Below are 25,991 nucleotides of genomic sequence, written 5' to 3' on the forward strand. Positions count from 1 at the left end.
CACCCCCAACAACTCAAACCAAAATCAAACCGTTTTAATTTTTTCCAACCGAGCCGCCAACTGTCAAATGATTGTTCTAACAACTTCATACACGTTCAAACAAAGCAGTAACCGAAGCGTTTTCTTGGGGGTGGAGGCAATGTTCGTCAAACTGCTTGACTGGTGTGCACGCTGCATTAGGCTACAAAACATCAATAAAAAGTCATTTTTTGAATCAGCTCCGTAACGCTCAACAGCACTTGAGCCTACGAATTGAACTAATAAGTAACAAAATACTGGACATTGTTACTAATGCATTTAATCCCGTATATGTTACGAATGCCTAGAAAAACAATGGCGGAAAGTATGAAAACAACCTATTGTGAAGTTACTTGGAAATTCGTGTGCGGACGAGTCCGGATGTTCTTTAACCTGCCATAAAAAGATGAAAGTCATATTTTCATGTGTATTCAATCTCGTAGCGAGGGAGTAATTCAACTATTATTTATCAAAAAATATCTAAAACTACATGTTGTTTATGTTTATGAAAAAACAGCTTAACATTAAGTTTGACCCGTTTCAACTTATAGAGGTCCAAGAGTGGTGCATAAATAATGTTTTGTGTACTAATTGACAACAGTCCCGTTATATATTCTATTTGGCGTTATGGTTTCATGGTGGTAAGGAAAAAGTGTTCAAAATCTAACGGTAAGCGCTTCAAATCAAGATACGATTTTCAAACGACTCTTAATCACTGGCGAGTTTTTATCACTTGATAAATTAAAAGTAAGATCGCGGGTGAGTTTGATCATCCTTGATTTTTCGAAAATTTGATTTTCCCCAACCCTGAACCTAACATTATTTGTGTTGTTCAAATTTGGCTGCTCTCTTAACTAATCTTTGTCTTACGGCACGCTAAAAACATAAAATTAACATGATTTTAATAGGATGACATTAATTCTAACAAGCAATAAACGTAAAAAAAACATTCAAACATAATGAAGAATATTTTGAAAATGTAATACCATGCAAAAATTCAAAAATTCTAGCTACTCCATCGTGCGACACCGCAAATGGAAATAAGGCTGCTATAGCGCCGCCGCTGAGTATGTGACCAGCGCATAGGTCCAATTACAATTTGGAAAATAATCAACGAACTAATCAATTTTTACCTGCTTATATTCAGATCTGAACTTTCGTGCCGGTTTCTCTTAAAAATGAAATTTCGATTTGTGGCAAGCATTAAAATTTAGAACAGTTTGTTCCCAAAATGGCGAGACGTTCAAACAATTTCCATGTATTGCAGTCACTGTTGGTAAAATCACCACAAATGTCAATCATCGAGCCCTCCCGCGCGAGCAAACTCGTTTGCAAATTTGAAAAAATGCATCTCGACCGATTGCTAAGACGCATCGCTCCACTCATTTGCCACAAATTTCACTCCAAACAGCGGATGAAATTAATTTGAGAGAAATTTATTGTTTATTTATAATTTAAAAATCACTTTAATAAAGAAATTTAAAAAAAAAATCCTTGTTCGACGATATCCCCTTCCGGGACTAGCGCCGTTTTAAAAAGTACAACAAAAAGGTCGCTTGTCGATCACAAGAAGGGCGGAACTGCATTAGTGGTCCAAGACCATGCGATGATTCAAATGGATGATTCAACTCAGCCATGAGTTTGGGCGCACTCCAACTCACGATTGATTCGAATCTTTCATAAGTTTTGAAGTTTTTCCCAACACTGATTGCAGTTGTCAGTTACAACTTTGCTCATACTGTTGCTTTTATTGTCCTTACTAAATGCTCAGAAATTATGTTTTGCTGGAAAACAAGCAATATGATGCATTATTTAATTGGGAAAGTAACACTGTTCTGAATGTAACTGAATTGATCGTAACCATTGAACTGTAATCTACTAACTCTACAAAATTGGCTTTAATTTTACACAGCCATATAAAAAACGAATGTCTTGAATAAGAGTATGTTTGTAATTTAAATCAAAACAATAAACTAAATTGAAACCGTTCCGCGAACCATACATTCTTCTGAATTCATTAATTCGCAGTTATCTCGCAAAAAAGAATTAAGGCTTCCTTAGACCTAAGCGATTTCATCGCCGCGACGACGACAACTAGTCACCGCGATTCTATCGTTGGGTCGCTGCAGGCAATGTTCTATTTACGCTTCCGTACCAACGGCGACAGAATCGTTGTCGTCAAGCGATAGAATCGCGTCGCGTGTGTTTGGGGGAACCTTTAGACTAAAACTGCCGTTATCGCAATAACTTGTTCAACTTATACCCTCGCCGGTCAATTCTAACACGTATGCACAAACCTAACGAATTTCAATACGGAATTAAGTGTAACGGGCGCTGCAACTGGCTCACCTTAGGAAGTACACGAACGCAAAGATGAGTATCGCCGAGGCAAGGCAGATACTGGAAATCATGAACGAGTCGTCCGACTTCTGGGACATGTCGATTCCTTCTCCGCTTCTCAGCGCAGCTCCATGCAAGCAGGGACACTCGGTGGAGGTGGATGCTGGATGACTGTTTGGCAAAATTTTTACACAGCGATTATCCAACCAGCACTAGCAGCAAGGTGTAACAATCGATCATAATTTGGCGGCGCACGATCTGCCGATGGCACCGCACGACGAATGGCTTCACAAGATTATTTATATTCTCGCTTCTTCTTTTGCGCTTTTGGGGCCACTCACTTGCAAAAATTAATTACGTTCACTTTGCTGTTTTGGCAATATTCATCCATCGAGCGCAAGGTCATTAGCGGTTACGTAGGATTAGATGGGAGCGAGGTTTCGGGTGGTTCAAGAACAGTCTTGAGTCGATACTTCAAAACAGGAAGTGATCTCTAAAAACTTACGCACACTCGATGCACTCGGCCGCTAATTGATTCTCGGGTTCGAATTACGCTTCTTATCTTTCGATTTGATCTTGGATCATGGGAATTTCACCGGATCAGTAGCATTGTTCTCCGGCTAGCACACCTGTAGATGCACTTCGTTACTGCATGATCAGTAGAAAACAGTTTTTGTTGTTCCACTACTCGAATTGCCAAAATTCCAGCCGGCTATTAAGAGATCATTTGTCAACTATGCGTTCCGCTTTATGGGCACTAACTAACCACAACTAATCACTTTTTTTTCAATCCTCGCCGGAAAAACACCCTCAATAACACAACTCTTCCCCAACGTGCGTTCCCAAGTAACCGAATCCGATGTAAGCACGGCGAGCGCGATCATACGAATGAGCTTGGCTGCCCGACGCTGATATCCATCGATCAGATCGTTCAGATGTTCATGCGACGCTTGTTTTTCATGCTGACCCGTCCGTTAGCTAAAACAAAGTGCAGGTGGGCACCCAAAGCATTGCAAATCTATTGTGGGGCTGGGCGGATGATCGCGCGTGCGTGGACCTGTGGAGTCAGGCAGCTTGATCGGGTGGGTTGCAGCCGTTGCAACAATGTTTGTCTGCTTTGTCGCATGAAAATGTCACCGATAGGGAGTTGCACTACGTTTGAATTTTTCTTTACACGAATGGAACATGATTATATTGCAAAGCTCAGAATTAGAGTTCTCTTGAGCATCTTGTACATTATCAATCTCAACCGAGATGCAACGGACAACTGCCGAAATGAAAATATGAATTTTATCAGGTATGATGCCCTTGAAAACACAAGATGGATTAACAAGCGAAGCGACCATGTTTACATTCCGAAAAGCGTATCCAGCTGTACGGTTTTGAATCCACGATTTTCCCCTGATGAAAATGTGGAGATGCTTACCATTACTGTCGAAAAACAGCAGATAATATTTCGCAAGAATTCCGAAATAATAAGAAAATTATTTTGGGCATTTAGTGGAATGTGTTTACTTGTCATAAAATGTGTTTGTACAGTTCCATTTGATTCCACTACTTGATTGTATTTTTGACAGATACGTAATTCGACCTCAACAGTAAGGACGTCTTCAGCGTCTCGTACTTGACTCGACTTTGAAATGATTTTCCGTAAATATACGAACGGAAACTTCTGCACTATTTTTTTATAACTACACGAGAATTGCAAAGGGAATTTCCGCAGGTCTACGTGGAAGCATATCCCCCGGAACTTTTTAGAGGATGCATTCGAAGGAATTTGCTGAACCTTTTTTCACGAACTCCAAGGAATTATTGGATGTGTGTGTACAAAAGCTAAACGAAACATTAGACAACTTTTAATATAGTAATCCTTAGAAGATTTTCTCGCAACAAGTCTCGAATAGCATTCGACAGAGGGCAAAGCATAGTTGATCACTATTGGATTTGATAACGATCGACCATTGCGTTTAGAATTTATTAAGAAAATGGTACATCGAACTATATTAGTGGTATATAAGGTTGATGTCTTGGTTAAGTGCGAGAAAGGCTTCTCGACTTTTCGATTTATTAAGTTGGGTTTTTTTTTACTAAGCCAAATATAATGTTCGATACGTCACATACTGCGAGTCGTATCTTATTTGTTGCATAAGGAAATATTCAGTGCCATTCAAAGTTCACAAATACGTGTCACAATGGGTTTCGTGAGACATGCTTTTGATAATGAAAAAGCCTTTAATTAGACTTAATTAAACCAAATTCTCACATGTGGATTGTTATTCCTTTGCTGAAAGAGCGTAGAGGGAAGAGCATTTGCATTTAAATAACATGTTTTTCAGCGTACGGTACTCGAGGTACAAATATTTTTGCGTTCTGGAACTGTTGTTGAACGGTTGCTAATTTTCGCTTAATCGATCGAGGTCGCACAGCTGGCAAATTACGTATATCTTCGTGTGTGGGGCAGCCATGTCTGTCATATAGCTACACTAGCTGCATGTACCCGGCCTTGTTCGGAATTGCCAGTTCGATTCGTTATTTTCGTGAAATACTATTTTCCAGAGAATATCATTTTCGGGAAGAAACATTTTCAAGGGGGTCTGAGTAATTTGACTTAACGCCATTTGACATAATTTGGAACCGTGGAAGAGAAAGGGTTCTTTGACGTAATTTTTCACATAAATACAGTAAATCTATGATATTGTCTGATAAATATTGACTGATAGTAGGCATTTCTTGGAAATATGGACAATCGGAACGGTACTACTTTCGAAGAAGGGATCACATCAATCATTAACCTCCAGGCTACCGCCTATTTACAAAGAAGAAATCACAATCCCCGTTGCCTGATGCCGGACAAGCACCTTCTCTTAAAGAAGGGTTCCAAACCACCATTGCCTCTATCCGGGAAATTCCTACTACTCACATCCATCGTTGTCTTATTTCGGCCAACCGCATATTAAAAATGGGATCAAACTCACCATCGCCTTTTCCCGGGAAGACGCCTATTTTTTTTAACTTTATTGAAGTGATTTTTCTTATTGTCTAGAGTTCATCACTGAGACGCCGATTTGTAAAGAAGGAATTACTTCCATCGTTGCCTTATTCCGAGAAAATGTCTACCTCTGAACAAGGAATTATATCCACCATCCAGAAGGAAGCAAAATATACATTGCTTGTTACTGGGTGAACCGTTATTTCGATGAAGGATAACATTTATAATTGCTTTATAACCAGCTAAGCCATCAGAAAAATTATTAAAACTCTTTTAGTGGAGTGTCTTCAACTTCAACGTAATGGAACGTAATGGAATTAAATGGTACTAAACTCGTCTTAGACAGTTGAGCTGTGTTTTTTTACGTCGATGAATGTACCGCGTAAGAAAAACCGCATTATTTAAAAAACCCTGATTAATCCACCTAGCGGTGATGGTGCCTTTCTCGTGCATTATAAAAATAGTATTTTGGCCATTACTTTTGAGCCCATAGTCCGATCTGGCCAATTTTCAATAGGAAACAATGGGAGAGTATTCTGCGTCGAATGCAACTTGTTGCGAGTAAATCGGTTAAGGATAAGTACCTGAAAAATGAGTGACATTTTTTTACTCATTTTTTCTACTAAAAAAATGGTATTTTGGCCATAACTTCCGAGCCCATAGTCCGATCTGACCAATTTTCAATAGGAAATAATGGTAGAGTATCCTGCGTCGAACGCCCCTTGTTGCGAGTAAATCGGTTAAGCATAAGTACCTGAAAAATGAGTGACATTTTTTTACTCATTTTTTCTACTAAAAAAATGGTATTTTGGCCATAACTTCCGAGCCCATAGTCCGATCTGACCAATTTTCAATAGGAAACAATGGGAGAGTATCCTGCGTCGAATGCAACACGTTGCGAGTAAATCGGTTAAGGATAAGTGCCTGAAAATGAGTGACTTTTTTCCGATCTGACCAATTTTCAATAGGAAACAATGGTAGAGTATCCTGCGTCGAATGCAACTTGTTGCGAGTAAATCGGTTAAGGATAAGTACCTGAAAAATGAGTGACATTTTTTTTTTGGGTGGGTGCGCACAGACACACACACACACACACACACACACACACACACACACACACACACACACACACACACACACACATACACACAGACATCACCTCAATTCGTCGAGCTGAGTCAATCGGTATATAACACTATGGGTCTCCGGGCCTTCTATAAAAAGTTTGTTTTTGGAGCGATCATATAGCCTTTACCGTATACTTAGTATACGAGAAAGGCAAAAATGTTACAATTTTCGATCCCATAGTCCGATATGACAAATTTTTAATAGGAAACAATGGGACAGGATTCTCCGTCGAATGCAACTTGTTGTGAGCAAATCGGTTGAGGTTAAGTGCCCGAAAAATGAGTGACATTTTTTACGCGATTTTTTCGGATAACTTTGTATTTTGTCCATAACTTCCGATCCCATAGTCCGATCTGGCCAATTTCAAATAGGAAACAATAGGACAGGATTCTCCGTCGAATGCATCTTGTTGTGAGCAAATCGGTTAAGGATAAGTGCCCGAAAAATGAGTGACATTTTTTACGCGATTTTTTCGTATGAATTTGTATTTTGGCCATAACGTCTTATCCCATAGTCCGATCTGACCAATTTCAAATAGGAAACAACAGGACAGGATTCTACGTCGAATGCAACTTGTTGTGAGCAAATCGATTGAGGATAAGTGCCCGGAAAATGAGTGACATTTCTTACGCGATTTTTTCGTATAAATTTGTATTTTGGCCATAACTTCTGATCCCATAGTCCGATCTGACCAATTTCAAATAGGAAACAATGGGACAGGATTCTGCGTCGAATGCAACATGTTGCGAGCAAATCGGTTGAGTATAAGTGCCCGAAAAATGAGTGACATTTTTTACGCGATTTTTTCGCATGAATTTGTATTTTGGCCATAACTTCTGATCCCATAGTCCGATCTGGCCAATTTCAAATAGGAAACAATGGGACAGGATTCTGCGTCGAATGCAACTTGTTGCGAGCAAATCGGTTGAGGATAATTGCCCGAAAAATGAGTGACATTTTTTGAGTAGTTTTGCGCACACACACACACACACACACACACACACACACACACACACACACACACACACACACACACACACACACACACACACACACACACAGACATCACCTCGATTCGTCGAACTGAGTCGATTGGTATATAACACTATGGGTCTCCGGGCCTTCTATAAAAAGTTTGTTTTTGGAGCGATCATATAGCCTTTACCGTATACTTAGTATACGAGAAAGGCAAAAACACGTTATTAAAAAAACGCGCTGGTAATCTATTGGAGAAAATTTTATATGTTGGTTCCTGCTGGGAACATAGAAAATTTTATATGTTGTTATTCATGAAGAACGGGCCTTCTACCTATTTGTTCGCTCGGTGTTGTTGGTAGGTCATAGTACGCTATAGTATGGATCGTGACATGGTTGGTACAGGGTCCTGGTGATATGAAACAAGGAATGTGTTCCGATGTATGCTCAAACTTATCTAAGAATTTCCTGATGCAAGATCTTGAGATCAACACGCGTAACCAAAGATTTATCGGTTGGTTTCAAATATGATACATGCTCTGTGATGGTCATAGAATAGACTACAATCAAAGTATATGTTCTTGGTCATCCAAGTGATCCCTGACGTAACAGCCATTTTACAACATGCAGGTTTTCCATTTTTCTATTAAAGATCTCGATGTGTAGTACAAAAGATATTTTAGTTACTAGATAAAGATTGTCGCTGTCGTCGCTGTCCAGAACATCTTTTACTGGCGAGGATAGGGGATCTAAATGTCAATGAAGGATAAATACATACGATTTGACAGTTTGATACCACACATGTTTCGGACAGCAGAACAAAGGGAACCGAAGCGACAATCTTTATCCAGTAACTAAAATATCTTTTAGTAGTACTCGTTAACACCATTTTTGGAAAATGGCGTATACGTCACTTTTTCAGATTACGGCAGTGAAGTAAGGCCAACATATAAACGCGTAACTAAATATCAATTTCCAATTCTAGACTACCATGGTTTCTCAAAGACTTAAATCAAACTTAAAGTGCTTTTGTGTATCATAAATTGTTAAAATTTCACAAGTCGAATTGTAAATAAAGATGCATAGGGTACCACATCAAGACAAAATTTACAAAACGACTTTTGTAAACAAAGTAGTAGTAAAATTCTTCTCTATTTAATCATTTTCTGTTTTACAATTATTTTTTTACATGTACAGTGCTCGGCCGGCTTGGCCCTCCAACTTCAATTTGATTTTTTTGTTTACATTGTTATTAAAGTTTTAAGATATGATATATCATGACGGCCTTTAGGAGGCGCTAGTGTGTTTTCAAAATTTAATAACCTAACTACTAAGAACACTAATATTTACAATAAAAAATTGATAACCTAGATTGGAACTAGCGCCCTAATTGGAGCCTGATCAGAATGCGAGCAACGGACCCTAAACTTTTCTTTACACTCACCAAAGCGTTCATGTAAGGTTTTTATCCCGGTCAGACGGTGGACCTCGGATGTTCTTGTCCTGGGAGGGGTGTTGAGGATCATCCTCAGGAATTTGTTTTGGACCCGTTGAAGTGTGACGTGGTGGGTTTTAGCGCAGCTCTCCCAGACCGGCATGCCGTACTCGATCACAGGGAGGATAATTTGCTTGTAGACAGAAAGCTTATTTTTCAGGGACAATGACGACCGGCGGTTGATTAAAGGGTACAGTAGTTTCAACAAGACGTTACACTTTGTCACCGTTTTGTCAACCTGTTGCCTGAAAATAAGCTTGCTGTCGAGGGTCAAGCCAAGGTAGTCGGCCTCATTGGCCCATTCCACAGTCTTGCGAATGAGGATGATTTTATAGTCCCCATGCGGAACATGTTTAGGAGATTTAGAGTGGGGGAAATGATGTCCTGGGACTTCGCCGCGTTGATACAGATTCTCCAGCTGGTGAGGTACTCTGTCAGGGCATCCAGGCCTCGTTGGAGTTTTGCCACTAGCGCTCTGATCACTCTACCGTTGTAGACGATGGAGGTGTCATCTGCGAACAGAGACAGAATGCCGCCCTCTGGAGGTTCTGGCATGTCGGAGGTGAACAGATTGAAAAGCAGGGGCCCGAGGATACTGCCCTGGATGACGCCTGCTACGACGTTGTGCGCATTGGAACTCGCTCCTCTGATTGAGACTGGGAATGTCCTTGCCGACAGGTAATTGTTGATGATTTTCACCAGGTAGCTGGGAAGATTGTAGCGTTGTAGTTTGTACACCAGGCCATCATGCCATACATTGTCAAATGCCTTCTTTACATCGAGTAAGGCCATGGCGGTTGTATTCGAGACAGACTTGTTTCGTCTGAGGACGTTGGTAGCTCAGGTAAGTTGGTGTACAGTTGACCGACCGCGTCGGAAACCAAACTGTTCCTCAAGCAAGATGTTGAGATTTTCGGCAGACTCAAGTAACCGATGTGGAATAGCTGTTTTCGAATAGCTTGGATAATCCTGAGAGTAGGCTGATGGGACGATAGCTTTTGGGTGAGGCAGGAACCTTCCCAGGCTTCCGGATGGGGATGACTTTCGCTGACTTCCAGGCCGATGGGAAGTAGCTGAGCCGGAGATACTGATTGAAGATCAGCGAGAGGTGCTCAAAGAACGGCGCACTCATGTGTTTGAGCTCGAGATTCAGGATGCTGTCGAAGCCTGGGGCCTTCATATTCTTCGATGATTTGATATAGGCCGTCAATTCGCCAGCTGAGATCTCCAACTCCTCCGAGAAGTCGTTGGGAATCAAATGGATGTTGTTAGCATGCTCGTTGACGGCTGCTTCGTGTGGACTGACGATGTTCTGCCCAAGCTTGTGTGTGAGCTGACGAAGTGACGACCTATTTCAGCGACCTTCTCTGCAGGAGTTATCAAGCGATCTTTAGAGCCATTATTGTCTAGTGGGATCAAAGGTGGAATGGGCCGAGGCTTGGATTTTAGAATTTTGGTCATTTTCCAGAACGGCTTAGCATAATCTGGGAGAGTGCGGATCTTATTCGAGAAGTCGTTATTTTTGAGGTCCACCATTCTGGCCTTGATAATTTTTGTGATTTGATTGCAGCGTGCCTTAAGCTCAGGCAGTCCAGTACGCTGAAACTGCCTGCGAGTGACATTCCGCAATCGAATCAAATCTTTGGGGAGTGTATCGATGTTTAAGGAGTTGCTTACCTGCCGAGCCGTCGGTACGTGTTGCTCTCGGGCCGCCGTGATCGCCTCCTCGATAGCGCACAGCTGGCGGTCGATACTTTCCGGCGTCTCCGGACGCACCTCGTAGTCGACGGTGTTATCGACGCACTGCTGGAAACGCTGCCAGTTCACTCGGTGGTAGTTCCGCCGTAACTGCTGGTGCCGATTGACCGAGGAGCCCAGTTCCGCCACCACCGGATAGTGATCCGAACTGAGCTCCTGGTATACAACCGGCTGCGAGACGTGGTCTTTCAGGTTTGTTATGTAGAGGTCGAGCGTTGCGTGGACACCGGACCGACTCAGCCGAGTGGGGGAATCCAGGCTCAAGATCGTGTAGTGGCCTTCCTCCATGTCGTTGCTCCAGATGGTGCCGTTTCGATTGCCGCGACTGTTGCCCCAGGCTTGATGTTTGGCATTCAAGTCGCCGGCAATGATATACTGGCCTTGCCTCCGCGTCAGCTTGACGATGTCCCTCCGAAGGGCAGCCGATGATCCATCGTCGGCTTTGGCTTGCGTTGGACAGTACGCCGCGATGAGCGCGATTGTGCCGACCGAAGTGGTGATTTCGACACCGACGGCCTCGATGACACTGAGCTGGAAGCTTGGAAGCAGACGACAGTTGATGTTGTAGCGAAGAGCGATGGCCACACAACGTCCCTGATCGGGCGATCGAGTCGCACGATGCGGAAGTCCGGGATGTTGATGTTCACCTCCGGTTTTAGGTGCGTTTCAGTGATGAACGCCACGTCTATTTCCTTCTCCTCAAGGAAATCCTTCAGCTCAATTATTTTGCTCTTGAGCGAGCAAGCGTTCCAGTTGACCAGGCCCACCCTAGCAGCCATTTTCGATGATGAACATGCCAAGAGTGAAGACCTGGTCGAAGCGGGTTTTGCAGCCGCGCAGCCGAGTGGCGAGCTGCGCGAAGATCGGCATCAGTTGCTCCGGAGTGTACAGCGGAGCAGATTCTTCCAGTGGGACGGCTTCGTTCTCCGACTGCCGACGGAACCCAGGAGGAGGGAGCGGGGGCCATTCGCTGGTGGATGGTGCCGACGATGTTGGAGCTTGGACCGATGCCGCTGCCGCTGCCAGTCGCTTGTGCGGCTGTAGCGGTGGGAGTAACGGAATCACACGACTGGGAGCCGGGATGGCTGGAAAGTTCACCTCGTTGATTACGGGAACACGGTTCTTCTTCGGAATAGTCCTGGTGGAAGCCTTCTTCCGGATTTCCAGGAACTCGGCTCGCTTTGGGCAGCCTTTTGTGGTGGCCCGATGTTTGTCGCCACAGTTGGCGCACTTGGGATCGGCCACCTCCATTTTGTCGCACTCGTCCGTCGGATGGGGTTCGCCACACTTGTTGCAGCGCGGCTTCATGCGGCAGTTCCTGGTGCCGTGCCCGAAATTGAAGCAGTTGGTGCATTGCGTGACATCGCGGTGCACTGGCCGATATCGCTCCCAGTCAACGACGGTGTAATTTATAACGCCAACCAGCTTCAGGTCCTTCCAGGTAGTGGAGCCGTGCTCCAGATGGATCAGGTAAAGCTGGTCGCGATATCTCCTCGCCTTGTCGTGACGAGCGATCTTGTAGACGGCTACTGGCTTCAGTCCGCAACTTTCAAGCTCTGCTTGGAGCTCTTCCTCCTTCATGTCGTGAAGTCCTCGCAGCAAAGCCTTGAGCGGCTTCGTGCCGGGGTGGTCATGAGTGTAGTACTCATACTTGTGGACCTCGAGGAACTCCACGACGGATTGATGATGGTCCCTGTTGGCCGGCATCACTTTCACGCCCTCGCTGCAGAGCCGAAAAGTACATTTCAGCCCCTTAGCGATCAGCTGGCGAATTTTTGGGCGTAAATCCGGCGGATCGCCCTTCACAAACACGGGCCTTCCTTCTCCTTCCGCTCCGGTTGCACCTGCGGCAGCTGCGATTGCTGCTTCTTTCTCTTTTTCGGCGGATTGCCGGCGTCATCATCGGCAACGGCGAGAACACGTTGCTCTGCAAAAGCTGCTTGGAGGTTACCCGCGCCTCCAAGAGCAGTGCGCTTAGGCACTTTTCCAGCGACCGAATCAGGAAACCCGAATCAATCGCACCGTTAGGACATTCTACACCTGTTTCGTCACCGAATCTTCATTACAGCCCGGATGAGATTGCTTGCTGCTCATCGCATCATGACGAGAGGGCAAGGAAGAAATTCAGTTTGTCAAGACAAAAATGTGACCGAAAATTATATCAAGGTGATGGTATCACGCTCTTTATGTACTCCTTTACCTTCGTAGCATCCCCCTCCGAAGAGCGCCTACTATAATTTGCACTTTGAAGAAGTAAAAGAAGAAGAAGGAGAAGAAGAGGCCCTGGTTATGTACGAAAGCACTGGCATCGAACGAACGAAAGGCGGAGCAAGCAAGCCGATGCCAATGATACGGTCCCAAAAGGGTGGGGCCAGGGACTCCATGCAAACGTACACACCAACAAATTATGAATATTACAGGTGATGTATGTGGATAAAATGATACAAAACCCAAAACCACATGACATAAACTGAATCGTACATTTTTCAATGTTAGATGATTTAAACTTACATGTCATGGAACCTAAATACAGTACCGGTGCGATGCACCTAACGCTCCAGTCGATGACTTGATGCAGTGAAATACTTGTTCAGTGCAAATCGTGGAGCCTGCTTTACTTCGATCACCCCTTTTTCAAGAGACGAATATAGCTAAGTGGTAACATGTTGGGCTCTCACTCACCGGGCTTATGTTCAATTCTCGTTCTAATGCTTCAATTTTTTTGTCAATAAAGTTGTGATGTAAAATTAAAGTATCATCTAATTTTACGTCAAATGTGACGCTCGTATATGTCGTTGTCGCAGCACCTAAAATTACATGATTATTTTTAGGTGTGTATTCTGACCAGCCGAAGTCTGGTTTTCTCGACAGAATCGGCAGGACAATTACATCGCAGCGCCAAACCCGTCTTGGTTGCTACAGACGGCGGCAGCGACGATGATTGCTACGAGCGGCAACAGCAAGGCTCATAGAAAGGGCGTCTCATCGAAGGCAAACAGCCTCGAAAACGACATCTTCGTGCGTATCGAGCTGGCTAAGTCCGCCATCTCGGAGGATTCCAAAGTCGTCACCAAGTAAGTCAGCTCCTAGTGAATGAACGAGGACGTAGCTCCACTTAACACGGCCTTTTCCAGGACCACAGTCCCCACTAAAAGAGGAGAAGAGTTTTCATACCGCACACGCCAGAAATCAAAATTTTTAAATGAATTTCCACTTCCCTGCTACTGATGCAACTGTCAGCCAATTTATGATTTGCCGATGGAACACGATAGACGTCATTCATTCTAATACGTCTCCCGGCAAGAAGCGCATGGGCTGCGAACGACAAAGCATTCCGCCAGTCACCAAGTGATTATGATTTACATTTTTTGCAAATGTTTGTCTCGGCTCAATCTTCTCTCGTGTAAAATGATGATTTTGCGCCTTTCCAATAATAAACAGCAAGAACACCGAAATCAGAATTTTGGGAAAATCTCATTTGACTGCTAACGCAACTCAATGATGTGAGACGTCATCATTGCAAATAAATTTGCAGCGTTTACTTCCCGCGCTTTTACTGCTACCTATTCCAACTTTCTACCGTCGCCAAGCGGTTATGATTTGCACTTTGAAGAAAATATTTCAGCTTTACCTTCTCTTGCATACAATGATAGATTTGACAAGAATCGATTTTGATCCACAATACGCCTTTCTAATCACTCATAACAAACAAACGATAGTCCGTACCTTGCGTAAAAATTTCACTTGACTGCTGCGGCTGTCGGACAGTCATTCGATAATTTTTTGCTAAGTACACGCAAAAAAATGCGTTCCCGAATTCGTGAACCAGCAAAGATACACCGTGACTCAATTCATGGATTTGGGAACACCAGTCACGTTTTCCAGAACGTTCCAGAAAACGTGACTTTTTTCTCGAATTCGTGACTGTTGTTTCCGAAAAAATATACCGTGAACTCGTTAGTTCACGAATTCATGAACGCTTTTTTTTTTTCTGCGTGAAGCCACTACAGTCGCCTCTCCATATCTCGGTATTGAAGGGACCATCGAGATAGAGAGAGATCGAGGAATGGAAGGAAAATTAAAATGTATACTAGATCCAAAAAATGTCGTTGCTATGAAAAACGACAACAAAACAAACGTCATTTCATGTTGTTGATCTGTTTGTTATGATCCAAAGATGGTCTAGTAACCCAAAATTTTGAACATATTGACATAAGCAGAGTGAATGCAGAACAAAATATGATCAGAACACATCGAGATATAGAGAGATCAAGATAAGGAGGTTATCGAGATGTATCTTGCCAAAATGAATGCCAAAATGTATGTAGATTGAAGGGACCAAGGAAACCATCGACATAGAGAGAGATATCGAGATATAGAACATCGAGATGTAGAGAGTCGACTGTATTAAGAAAACATTTTCAGTGTCGCCACTGGTATACGGGGATCGTAATCGATGCCATTTTTTCAATCAACCCCTTCTTCTCATAAAATTTTGGTCCTGAGAAGAACCGATTTTCTTTCCATAATGCACCACTAACAGTAACTAAACGATAGTCCGAAGATTGTTGCTTTTGGCGATTACCTCTCGATGATTCGCTTTCTGCTGAGACTGCTGCTACGGGCGTTATCGTTGTGTCCGCTCTCCGAGAAAACTTAATTGAATTGAGGGTTGGAGTCGAGCCCGTAAGTTGCACGATTTTGATGTCTGTGCTTGCGATGCACATACGCGATTGGTTGGTTTACCGATTTTTCAGTGACTAGTAAAATTCAATTTTTCAATAGTTTAGCACCTTGAATGCATTTTTTTTTTCGAAAGTTGAGCAAAATCTTAAAGAGTTCGTCGATCGATTAACACCAAAATTTTTAAAATCGGTTGAAAGATGGCTGAGCTTTTAGCCCATACTTCCTGACCACTTATCGTGACGGTCTCAGATTTGAATCTGCAGAATGACCCCCCTATCTTCCCGAAGGACGTAATCCTACGTCAAAACAAAAGTTGTCCGCTGCCTCCATTTAGAGTGGTTTGTCCTGCAAAACGTAAGTGAATTGAGTTTTGTATTCTGTGATGCTTGTTCTTAATGTAGACTTACTTGCATGCTCACTCTAGCACTCCAAGTCTAGCGGTAACTTCAACCCACTACTACCCTGCCGCCGAAACAGTTTCTCCAAATACCACTCGCCCCATGTGAGTCTTATTTCGGTGCTCACCCTAGCACTCCACCGGCATGCCTCGAGGTGTCAATAGCGGTATGTAGGGACCAATCAACGATACTACGCTACGACACTCCTTCGGCATACTTCGAGGTGATAATAGTGGTGGCGCATTATGACAGTCCTGCCTCTATACAAGCAGATCACTCGCTCTCTGCTGAAGCAGCACACGCACTACCCTACCGCAGTAGGGACACTCCTCATGACAATCGGCACTCACTGGGCTTCTGTACGCTTTGAGCGGCACACGGTTTCTTTGATATTGCCTGCTTGCGGACATATGTAGCTTTTTGTAGAGGTTTAACAGAGCCCATTGCCCAACCCCACCACGTCCTAGACAGGCCCCCTAACTCGCAGAGGCCGTGGGGAGGGATCGTGAAGCCTTGGTTTGTAGTTGCGCATCTTACCGCACTACTAAGGAAGGTCTCTTTCTTAAATCAACAAACTTTTTTATCTCTAGCAGAACAGTCGAGATATTCAACCTTTTGTCTCTTTCAACCTTTTGTTCTTTTGACCTTCTGTCCCTTTCGACGTTTTGCTCGGTTTAGCCATGAGCCATCTCGGTTCGGGTGGGTGGCGATGCAGACACTCGAATGCATGTGGAAGGAAACGCGCCTGTGTTAGCCCCCAGTATGACAGGTGGATGTCGGGAACATCGGTCAGATCACACTCAGCGACAGCTTGCAGGTTTGTTTCTGCCAGGAAATGTCCCGGAGTGAGAATTTCCATGTCGGACGGTTCGTTGGACTTCAGTATCTGGTATACCTTGTGGAGGTCATTTGCTGCACCTTTGAACGCAGTGCCGTTGTCGCTGTGGATCTCTTTCGGTCTTACACGGCGTGCGACCAGACGATGGACGCGGAGTGCGGACAAGAAAGCTTGTGTCGAAAGATCGGGCACAAGTTCAATATGGACGTTGAGAGACACATAAAAAGGGCGATATATGCTTACGTCGGAGCTCGGTTGCGTACTGGTGACTTAATATAGACTGATCCACAATATTGTACGGCGAATGGCTTGGTTGGCGTTACACGAGATCATGGCAAATCAGCGATGCTTTGCTGCACCAGGATCGGTTTATTACGGAAACATAGGAGACATTTGTGATAAATTTGGCGAACTAGTTTCCGGCCACCGATAATCCAAAATCTTTGTCGGATTGTGGCCAGCATGAGCTGCAGGCCAGCGTTCAGAATGGAAAGTCGATGTTTGGGCAGCAGAGCTAGTTTCACTTCAATAAGAATCGAAGCTTTACTAAGATTTCCCTCGACTCGAACTAGTCCATCATGGTAGAGAATTGGTTTTAGCCACTACAGTGACGACGTTCTAAGATCTACGATTTCATCAGGGAACATATCTTGTTGCGCAAGGCGGCATAGAGCGACCTCTGCATCATGCAAGTCTTTGGTAGTGAGAAACTCTAACGGCACCGGCTTCTTCCTTTTGGAAGTGGCTTGCAATGCACGGACATATCTTCTCAAATATGCGAAACTTCGAATAGTTGGAGAAACGGCTGAACAGCTTTTCGGTGAACTTGGGATCGGCAGGGGTGATCATCATAACGGTGACCTTGCTTCTTGTTTCGGTTGAAGTGTAGAGATCAACATTTGGGATGTCGATGGGGCTGAGACCTCTGGAAAGAACGTCAACTGGATTGTTCCCGGAATGTGCCTCCAGGAATTTAAATCAGGCGTTGCTTGGATTGGAGACACCCTGTTTGCCACGAATGTTTTCCAGTGGGTTGGGCAGGATCGCAGCCAGTGAAGGACGTCCAAAGCATCCACGTGGGAAAAAAATTCGACTGGCTCTCTGACAGATCTCGAAGTCATTCATTTATTTAGTCTACATCTAAACAGATAACACTGAATGAGAATTGGCAGTAAGTCATGCAGGACCACATTGTAAAACATTCTCTGCTATCAAGCCGTAGTGCAGAGCAGCTGGGCGTCGTAAAGTCTCCAATGAGTGCAAAACAAGTTCCAACAAGAATGATCCACAAAACTCCTCGACACGAACTTCTAGCTAAAGACAAACATCCTTACAAGAACGCTCCGGTGAGTGTAAAAAATCGGTTTAGCGCCCGTTGCTGGGCTTCAGACCAAACAGCCATTCGTAACTACGAAGGTAAATTCTTCATGCACAGTCTGACAGTTCCTTATGGGATTTTACTGTGGAGGAACAAGAAGGGATGATTGGCGGCCATGTTCCACGCACAGTCTGACAGATAGCAATAAGTATCTGCCATAAGAGTGAGTAGAAGCATTACATTCAAATTCGCGAATTAGCTGATTCCAACTTAGGTTATCAAATTACTATTCTGCCGTAATCTAGAAAAGTGACGTAACAGCCATTTTACAACATGCATGTTTTCCATTTTTCTGTTAAAGAGCTCGATGAGAAGTACTCGTAAACATCATTTTTGGAAAATGGCGTATACGTCACTTTCTCAGATTACGGCAGTATTGTAAATATTGGTGTACATATTAGTTAGGTTATTAAATTGTAAACATAAGTTATTATAAGTCATTAATGATGCCTTCATTAGGCCAAAATGTAATATCTTGTCATTTTCTAAATCAAATCTATGTATTATTATATTATTTATATTAATTGTTAATACTACCATGGATGAAGGACCAAAAAGTCAACCACCCACCGTAAACAAACAAAAATGAGTAAATAAAATGGGTTTATGTTACGCAAACATGCTCGCTCACGCCATTTTGTTCGAGATTTTACGGAGAGCGGTCCCATCTCAGCTTTGGAATTGGCAACGGTGGTGGTGTCGTCGGCGTGATTGCTCCAGAGAACTATGTAGCTAACATAAAGGCTTTACCTAGGAGCTATATATAAACATTTGCTCATTCATATAGCATTCAATAAACAATCATTACAGACACCAGACAGTATAGTTATACTTGCCGAAACTAGGATTTTTCATGGAAAATTCATAGTAACTACTGTGCGAATGTCCAATCACTGTTGACCCGCTTTGGAAAAGTTTAAAAACCAGGTTATCTACAATGGCAATGTGGAATAAGAGGATAAAAAAAATCTACTCGTCCAACCAAGCAACCAGCACAAAATATGCATTAGATGGTCCCAATAAGGCCGATACAAATATTAAATTTATTTTTTGCAATTCCTGATCATAATACCTGGTTTACAGTTCGTCTTTGAGTGATAAAACGGCCTACTTTTCCATACCAACGAAATGGGTGCTTTAATGAACATTATGCAACTCAAATTAGTTGCATAAAGTTCATTATAGCACTCATTTGGGCGCTATAATGGAAAACCAACATCAGAACAGTAATTACATGACTACATTTTGCTGAATTAGCTTGGGTAAGTGCTCAAATAGTGTATTTTCGGCGCCTCGTAATAAATTAAATAGTTTGATGAACATGACATCAAAATTTTTCAAAAGCAAGTTTAACTTTGCTTCTTGGCTTGTCGAACTATGCAATGTGTCGCGATAACATGAAATCTGATTCCTCTCTGCAGCAACATGATTTGTTGGTAAGAATGATCGTGAGGATTAAACTAAACTATACAATTTTGGTACAGATTTATCATATTAAAGCCCATTTTTCGTCATTGCAAAAAATAGCGTGTGCAACTCGTTGCAAAACTCGATTTTTTCAGCACTCGTAGTATTTATCCAACTCGGCAAGCCTCGTTGGATAAACGTACAACTCGTGCTGAAAAAATCATCTTTTTGCAACTAGTTGCACAAACTACTATTATGTCCGACAGCTCTCGGAAGGTACGAGGGGGGGGGAATAAAAAAATAACAAGGAAACAAAAAAAAGTCCAAATGCAATTATTCCATGCAATTTTTTTTAGCGGATGGACTACGGGGATTTTTGTATAGTCGTATGGAAGTCATTTCGGTTCAAGCACGGCGGTTGCTGTCTGGGCGCTTCCCAATCCCCACACGATGTGACATGTCTTCTCAGGTGTCTGGTTGCAGATTTACGTTTACCTTACTTCAAGCAAAAGTACGATACACTAAAAACAACCTTGATTATTGGGAGTTTTATGAAAAATAAAACATTCTTCCAAACAAGTTCTAGAATAATCTAAATAAATCTCTATTTCTTTTTAAAAATTGGTAATCAAAATTACATTGGCTTTACGAGACCGGGGTTGGTTTCCTTCTCAGCACCCATGTACGTGTGCCATTCAGTGGGATCCACTTCTCACACATTCACTCTTGTGTTTTGAGTACCTTTAGGGATACATAGGGCCAACGTAAAAGATCTTCATCCATGACTTCGGCCCAAGTCTAATTCCTATCGGCTTCGTTTATTTCTCTGTTAGGGTTTCGTTGCCACGAGATCCTAAATTTGCCTCTGCTATGATGTTCTGCCGGATTCTTGTCCAGCGCTTGCTTGCAGATTTCTTCTCCGCTCTTACGTGGTGTGTGACCGGCCTACGTCCATTCACATTGTAGAGATGCTGTTGATATCGGATTTCGATGGACGTTGACATCGGTTGATGAATACTCGCAAATCTAATTGATCTTTGCTAATACACACCAAGTGTTACTGGCGTATAACATCACAGATTTCACGTTAGAGTTGCGTATTCGGGGTTTGGTGCATTGCGAGAACCGATTGGATCTCCATGTTCAATGTTGAACTTGGTCCGCCACCCGTTGTTGGTTGGTTTTGATTTTCAACCTTCTCCACTGTTTGCCTGGCAACCGCACAGTTGAAGTTGTTCACATCCAACGATTCATTCATTTACTCTACACGGTAGAGCACTGTTGCGTTGATAAGGCAGTATCATCATCTGGGTTGAGGTCGTTCGATTGCTCTATGGTGGTGGGCGGCTAGAGCGGTCCATGATTTCGTCGATTTCGATGGGCAACAGCAACAGAGATATAATACATCCATTCTTGCCTTACTCTAGCGATTCCATTGTGCAGAACTCTGTGGTCAATTAGTACCAACTAGAGAGACTCTTGAAATTCAATGATGCAAAGCGTGACAGAATGGCTCTGACTTGATCGTGATCGCGGGGGAATCCTGCCTGCTGCCGTCGGAGAATTGTCAACCTTTCCATATAGCTGAATTAGGATAACTCGTCAAAACTTCAAGAAGTTGTTCTAAGTGGTCGAGCCAACGTTTCAGCTGATCAGTTGGTTCGGTAAGTGACTGACAAGTCGCGTCTTTCTCTGGCATCCACAGATTTGTCCTTGCTCCAATCAGAGATCCGACAACGCATTGCTCGGATTCAGCGGCAGGTGGAGAGGTACGGGCGACGAATTAAAACAGACCGACTAGAAGATCCAGCTGTGAAGAGATCGTTCGTTGAAGTACTTGGAACTCGGGTGGTTGATATTCTGGAAGGTGGTAGCGTAGCAGAGAAGTGGACGACGAAGAATGCTTTTATCGCAACAGGCGACAAAAATTTGGGTGTGCTGTACACTCAGCGAAAAGAACGGAATTTGAGTGAAGCCAGTCGATTGAATAAAATTCTTGCGAGATCCAAGGATTTCCAAGTTGGCGAAATTCGCAAGCCAAATGGCGACTACACTTCTTCTGATGAAGAATCGTTAGAGCACTTATTTGATACGCACTTCCCTGGATGTGTCGATATAACATCTTCGGATGATCCTGATGTCTTTTCATGTAGCTATGGGTCTTGGGCTCAAGCACGTAGAATCATAACTACTGAATCGATTCAATGGGCACTTAACAGTTTTGCTCCTACAAATCTCCAGGGAGGATGGGATTTATCCCGTTCTACTTCAGAGAGGTTTTGAACATATCAAACATGTTTTGAAAAAGCTTTTAGTATGCAGTTTTGCTACTGGGTATATTCCCATATCCTGGCGGGATGTCACTGTAAAGTTTATCCCAAAAGGAGGACGTGCTTCGTATGAAGAAGCAAAGAGTTTTAGACCCATCAGTCTGACCTCATTTCTTCTGAAATGCTTAGAACGTATTATCGATCATCACATTCGTGATGACTGTTTGGCAAACATGCCTCTTCATGTTAATCAACATGCTTACCAATCTGGAAAGTCCACCGTGACTCTTCTACACAAGGTTGTGTACGATATCGAGAAAGCATTCGCTCAAAAGCAATCGTGCTTGGGTGCTTTCTTAGATATTGAAGGTGCTTTCGACAACGTGTCTTTCGATGCAATATTGGAAGCCGCACGTTGTCATGGGCTACCTAATATTATTACCAAATGGATTCACCAGATGCTTAAAACCGACATCTCTACTCGACATTACGTCAAGCAGCGATTAGGAAATTAAGTGTCTGCGGATGCCCTCAAGGGGAGTATTATCTCCACTTTTGTGGAATCTCGTTGCAGATACGCTATTGAGGTTACTCAATAATGGCGGTTTTCCTACCTATGGATTTGCCGACGACTATCTTACATTGATAGTGGGTTTGTGCATTACTACCTTATTCGACCTGATGCAAAATGCTCTTCAGGTAGTTGAAAGTTGGTGTCGCCAATATGGCCTTTCGGTCAATCCGAATAAAACATCTATTGTTCTTTTCACGGAAAAACGTAATCGTAATGGTATTCGTCCATTACATCTTTTTGGTTCTGAAATCAATGTAACTGATCAAGTAAAGTATGTAGGTCTAATTTTGGATTCAAAGCTTTCCTGGACTCCTAACATTGAGTTCAGAATCAAAAAACGTGTATAACTTTCGGCCAATGCCGACGAACCTTTGGTAAAACATAGGGTCTTGAACCCAAATATATCAAATGGATTTACACAACAGTTGTACGACCAATTTTGGCTTATGGATGTCTTGTGTGGTGGCAAAAGGGGAAGTGAGGACAATTCAGTCTAAATTAGGCCATCTTCAAAGGATGTGCCTAATGGCAATGACTGGTGCGTTCTCTTCAACTCCCACGGCTGCTCTCGAAGTTCTCTTCGACGTGGCCCCACTACACATACATCTCAAACAAGAAGCATTTTCTTGTACTTACCGACTATGGGTTCTCGGTTTTATGGAAGAGAATCCTGTAAACCGCAGTTCTACACACACTTCGTTGTTACCGCTTATGGTTAATTGGGACAAAATTTTCCTTGCTCCAAGTGATCTCACACACGTTAGTAGTTTTCCTTATAGGACATTTTCAACACAATTCCCCTCGCGGGATGAGTGGACATCTGGCTATTTGGAGAGAAGTATGTCGGACAGCATTGTTTGTTACACTGACGGCTCCCTCCTCGAAGGTAGAGCAGGTGCAGGCGTCTATTCGCGTGAGCTGAGATTGGAACAGTCACACTCACTGGGTACACACTGCACTGTCTTTCAAGCGGAAATATTTGCCATCATGTGTGGAGTGCAATCTGCACTGCAGCAACGCATTATGGGCAAAGTAATATACTTCTGTTCAGATAGCCAAGCAGCTATTAAAGCTCTCGCCTCGGCCAACTCAAGGTCGAAGTTAGTAATCGCATGTCGAACTCAAATTGAGGAACTGAATTCAGTTAATACTTTACACCTTATATGGGTACCTGGCCATTCTTCCATAGCTGGAAACGAATTGGCTGATGAGTTAGCTCGTAATGGAGCATCGCATGACTTTATTGGTCCTGAGCCAGCTATTCCAATATCCAAGTGTTGGGTGAAGCTTTTGATCAACTCTTGGGCTGTCACTCAGCACAAATGGCATTGGAGTAGTCTGGATTCATGTCATCAAACAAAATTGTACATCCGGGAGCCATCTCCGGTAGTAGCAAGCTATTTAGCTAATCTGTCTAAACAGAATTGCAGTGTCTTAGTCAAGGCCTTGACAGGTCACTGCCGACTGAACTATCACATGGCAAATATTCAACGCGTTGAATCATCTGTTTGTGATAGTTGTGAATCCGATTATGGAACTTCTTATCATCTAATATGTATCTGCCCAGTCTATGCACAATTGCGCTTCCAAATATTTGGTAAACACTTACTTAGTGAAATTGACTTCAGAAACCTGAACCTTCAGAGTATTTTGTTGTTCATAACCCGTTGTGGTAAGGAGCTATAAGCTCTTGTACGCTAATGCGTTGTATGCCCTCTTCAAGGGCCCTTTTCCAAACATTCCCTTTGTTCTCCCATCCACATTCCTTTCCTTTTGTTCACTTCCTTTTCCGTCAGGTGTGTGATGAAAAAGGCTGTGAAGGCGATGGCACAAATCTCCCAAATTGAGGTGAACGTGCCCCTGGAGCCGACGTTCTGATACCTGATACCTGCTCCAATCAGATATCCGACAACACATTGCTCGGATTCAGCGGCAGGTGGAGAGGTACGGGCGACGAATCAAAACAGACCGACTAGAAGATCCAGCTGTGAAGAGATCGTTCGTTGAAGTACTTGGAACTCGGGTGGTTGATATTCTGGAAGGTGGTAGCGTAGCAGAGAAGTGGACGACGAAGAATACTTTTATCGCAACAGGCGACAACAATTTGGGTGCTTTCCACTCAGCGAAAAGAACGGAAGATTGAGGAGCATAGAGAAGCAAAGATAGAGCAATAGAGAGAATCAGAGGAGTTCGAGTCCCGTCAACGGTATGTGTCTCTGTAAGTAGGAGGCGGGCTTTGCTGCAGGCAGGACAGGACAGAAACGATGGTTGCAGCAACCGGAGATTATCAATTATTCCATGACTTGAACAGCTGAAATGTTTGTTCGAGCACTTCAAATACTTTCTCCAAGTCTCAGTCAGTGTTCTTCATGAAGCAGCCATCTGAAGCATGAGGTGTTCAGGGCTGATCCTATGCTGTCTGTGCGAATGTTATAGCAACTATTACGCAATTTTTCCCCCAATACGCATCATTCTGGAGCACGGCAACAAGTTGGAAGTGTCCCTTTGTAATTCATTGACTACGGATGGGATTTATGTTGTCTGAGTCCCGAAAATCTGTGTGGCACCCAGGGGTGCAAGGGATTTTCAGATTTTCAGATCGGAGCTTTGTCTAGCCCCATTCGGATAGTCGCTGATGTGAGGCAAGGATTTCATCTTCCCTGTTAATTCTGAGCGTAATCGATAAGATCTTGGTGGGTGAAATTGACTGTGTACCATACATTGAGCTGCATTGGCAGCTTATTTTCGTGTAACATCTAGACGACTGTGATTTGAATTGGCTAATGATCACGAAACGCTATGTTAGTACAACGAGCTAACCGTATGCTTTATTGCGGCGGGTCTCGCCATCAACGTCAGCATGACGAGGTGGCTGAGTGTCAACGGGAACAGCCCCTAAAACTTTGCAGTAGCCGGAGGATTTCATTATCCTGGCAGTCTGATATCATCAGACGGCGAAATAAAGATCGACATGGAAGAACGAGTCAGAGAGGCTGGGGCTACCTTCGCGAGTTTTCGAAATATTCGGAGACCCCAACCGGATTGTGGATGGAAATGGCCACATATTGCAAGGGAGGACGGAATCTGTAAGCAAGAGTCCCCTCAATATTCGGGACCTGATAGGATATAGAATATTTTCGTATTTTCAATTAAAATAGTCTTGGTAACAAATTTATGGTCTATAGATGATTTATTTCGTACCAAGATAAAAAACAGTTATGTACAATGTTCAAAATTAAAAAAAATCCTACAAACAAATTTTTTTTTTTCGCCCCCTCAATATTTTTGGAAAGTTGAAGGGGGGGTGACATAAAATAAATTTAATATTTGTATCGGCCTAATTTTCTAAAGAATTGCTGCCATGAGGCACGTGCTATTGGATTTGCGGATAAATTTTGGTCATCTATGAACGTATTGGAAAATGATTATAAAATATGTACACCTTTTCCAATTTATTCTTATACACTTACACACTCGTTAATTGGTCTATTTTATACAAGATTTGTGACTTGAATAAAATTAAAAAATTCCACATTATTAAAAGACTACATTGGATCTGAAATCCGACGGTAATTTTTCTATCCGTAGTGTTTTTTCATGTTCGCAATCGCATCAATTTCAAATCCTAGAATTTCAAGAGAGTGAATTAAATAACCATCGCATTACCCCTCGAACAGGCACACCATCACAAACAATTTCTGACGTTCCTTTTCGAATGCATCACATTTTCTTTGCTT

The 25,991-nt window shown here is 43.1% G+C and overlaps 1 protein-coding gene across 1 annotated transcript in view; it reads right to left on the reverse strand.

The window, feature by feature from the left end:
• LOC134214152 (retinol dehydrogenase 12-like) overlaps nucleotides 1-3,325 on the reverse strand; it is a 66,215-nt gene extending 62,890 nt beyond the window's left edge. Inside the window, exon 1 of the mRNA XM_062693573.1 lies at nucleotides 2,368-3,325. Coding sequence (XP_062549557.1) covers nucleotides 2,368-2,456 — 89 coding nt within the window. The 5' untranslated portion in view covers nucleotides 2,457-3,325. The remainder of the gene's footprint in view (nucleotides 1-2,367) is intronic.
• Between the last annotated feature and the right edge of the window lie 22,666 nt (nucleotides 3,326-25,991).

The sequence above is a fragment of the Armigeres subalbatus genome, chromosome 2, assembly GCF_024139115.2.
Source record: "Armigeres subalbatus isolate Guangzhou_Male chromosome 2, GZ_Asu_2, whole genome shotgun sequence".
Classification (NCBI taxonomy): Eukaryota; Metazoa; Arthropoda; class Insecta; order Diptera; family Culicidae; genus Armigeres; species Armigeres subalbatus.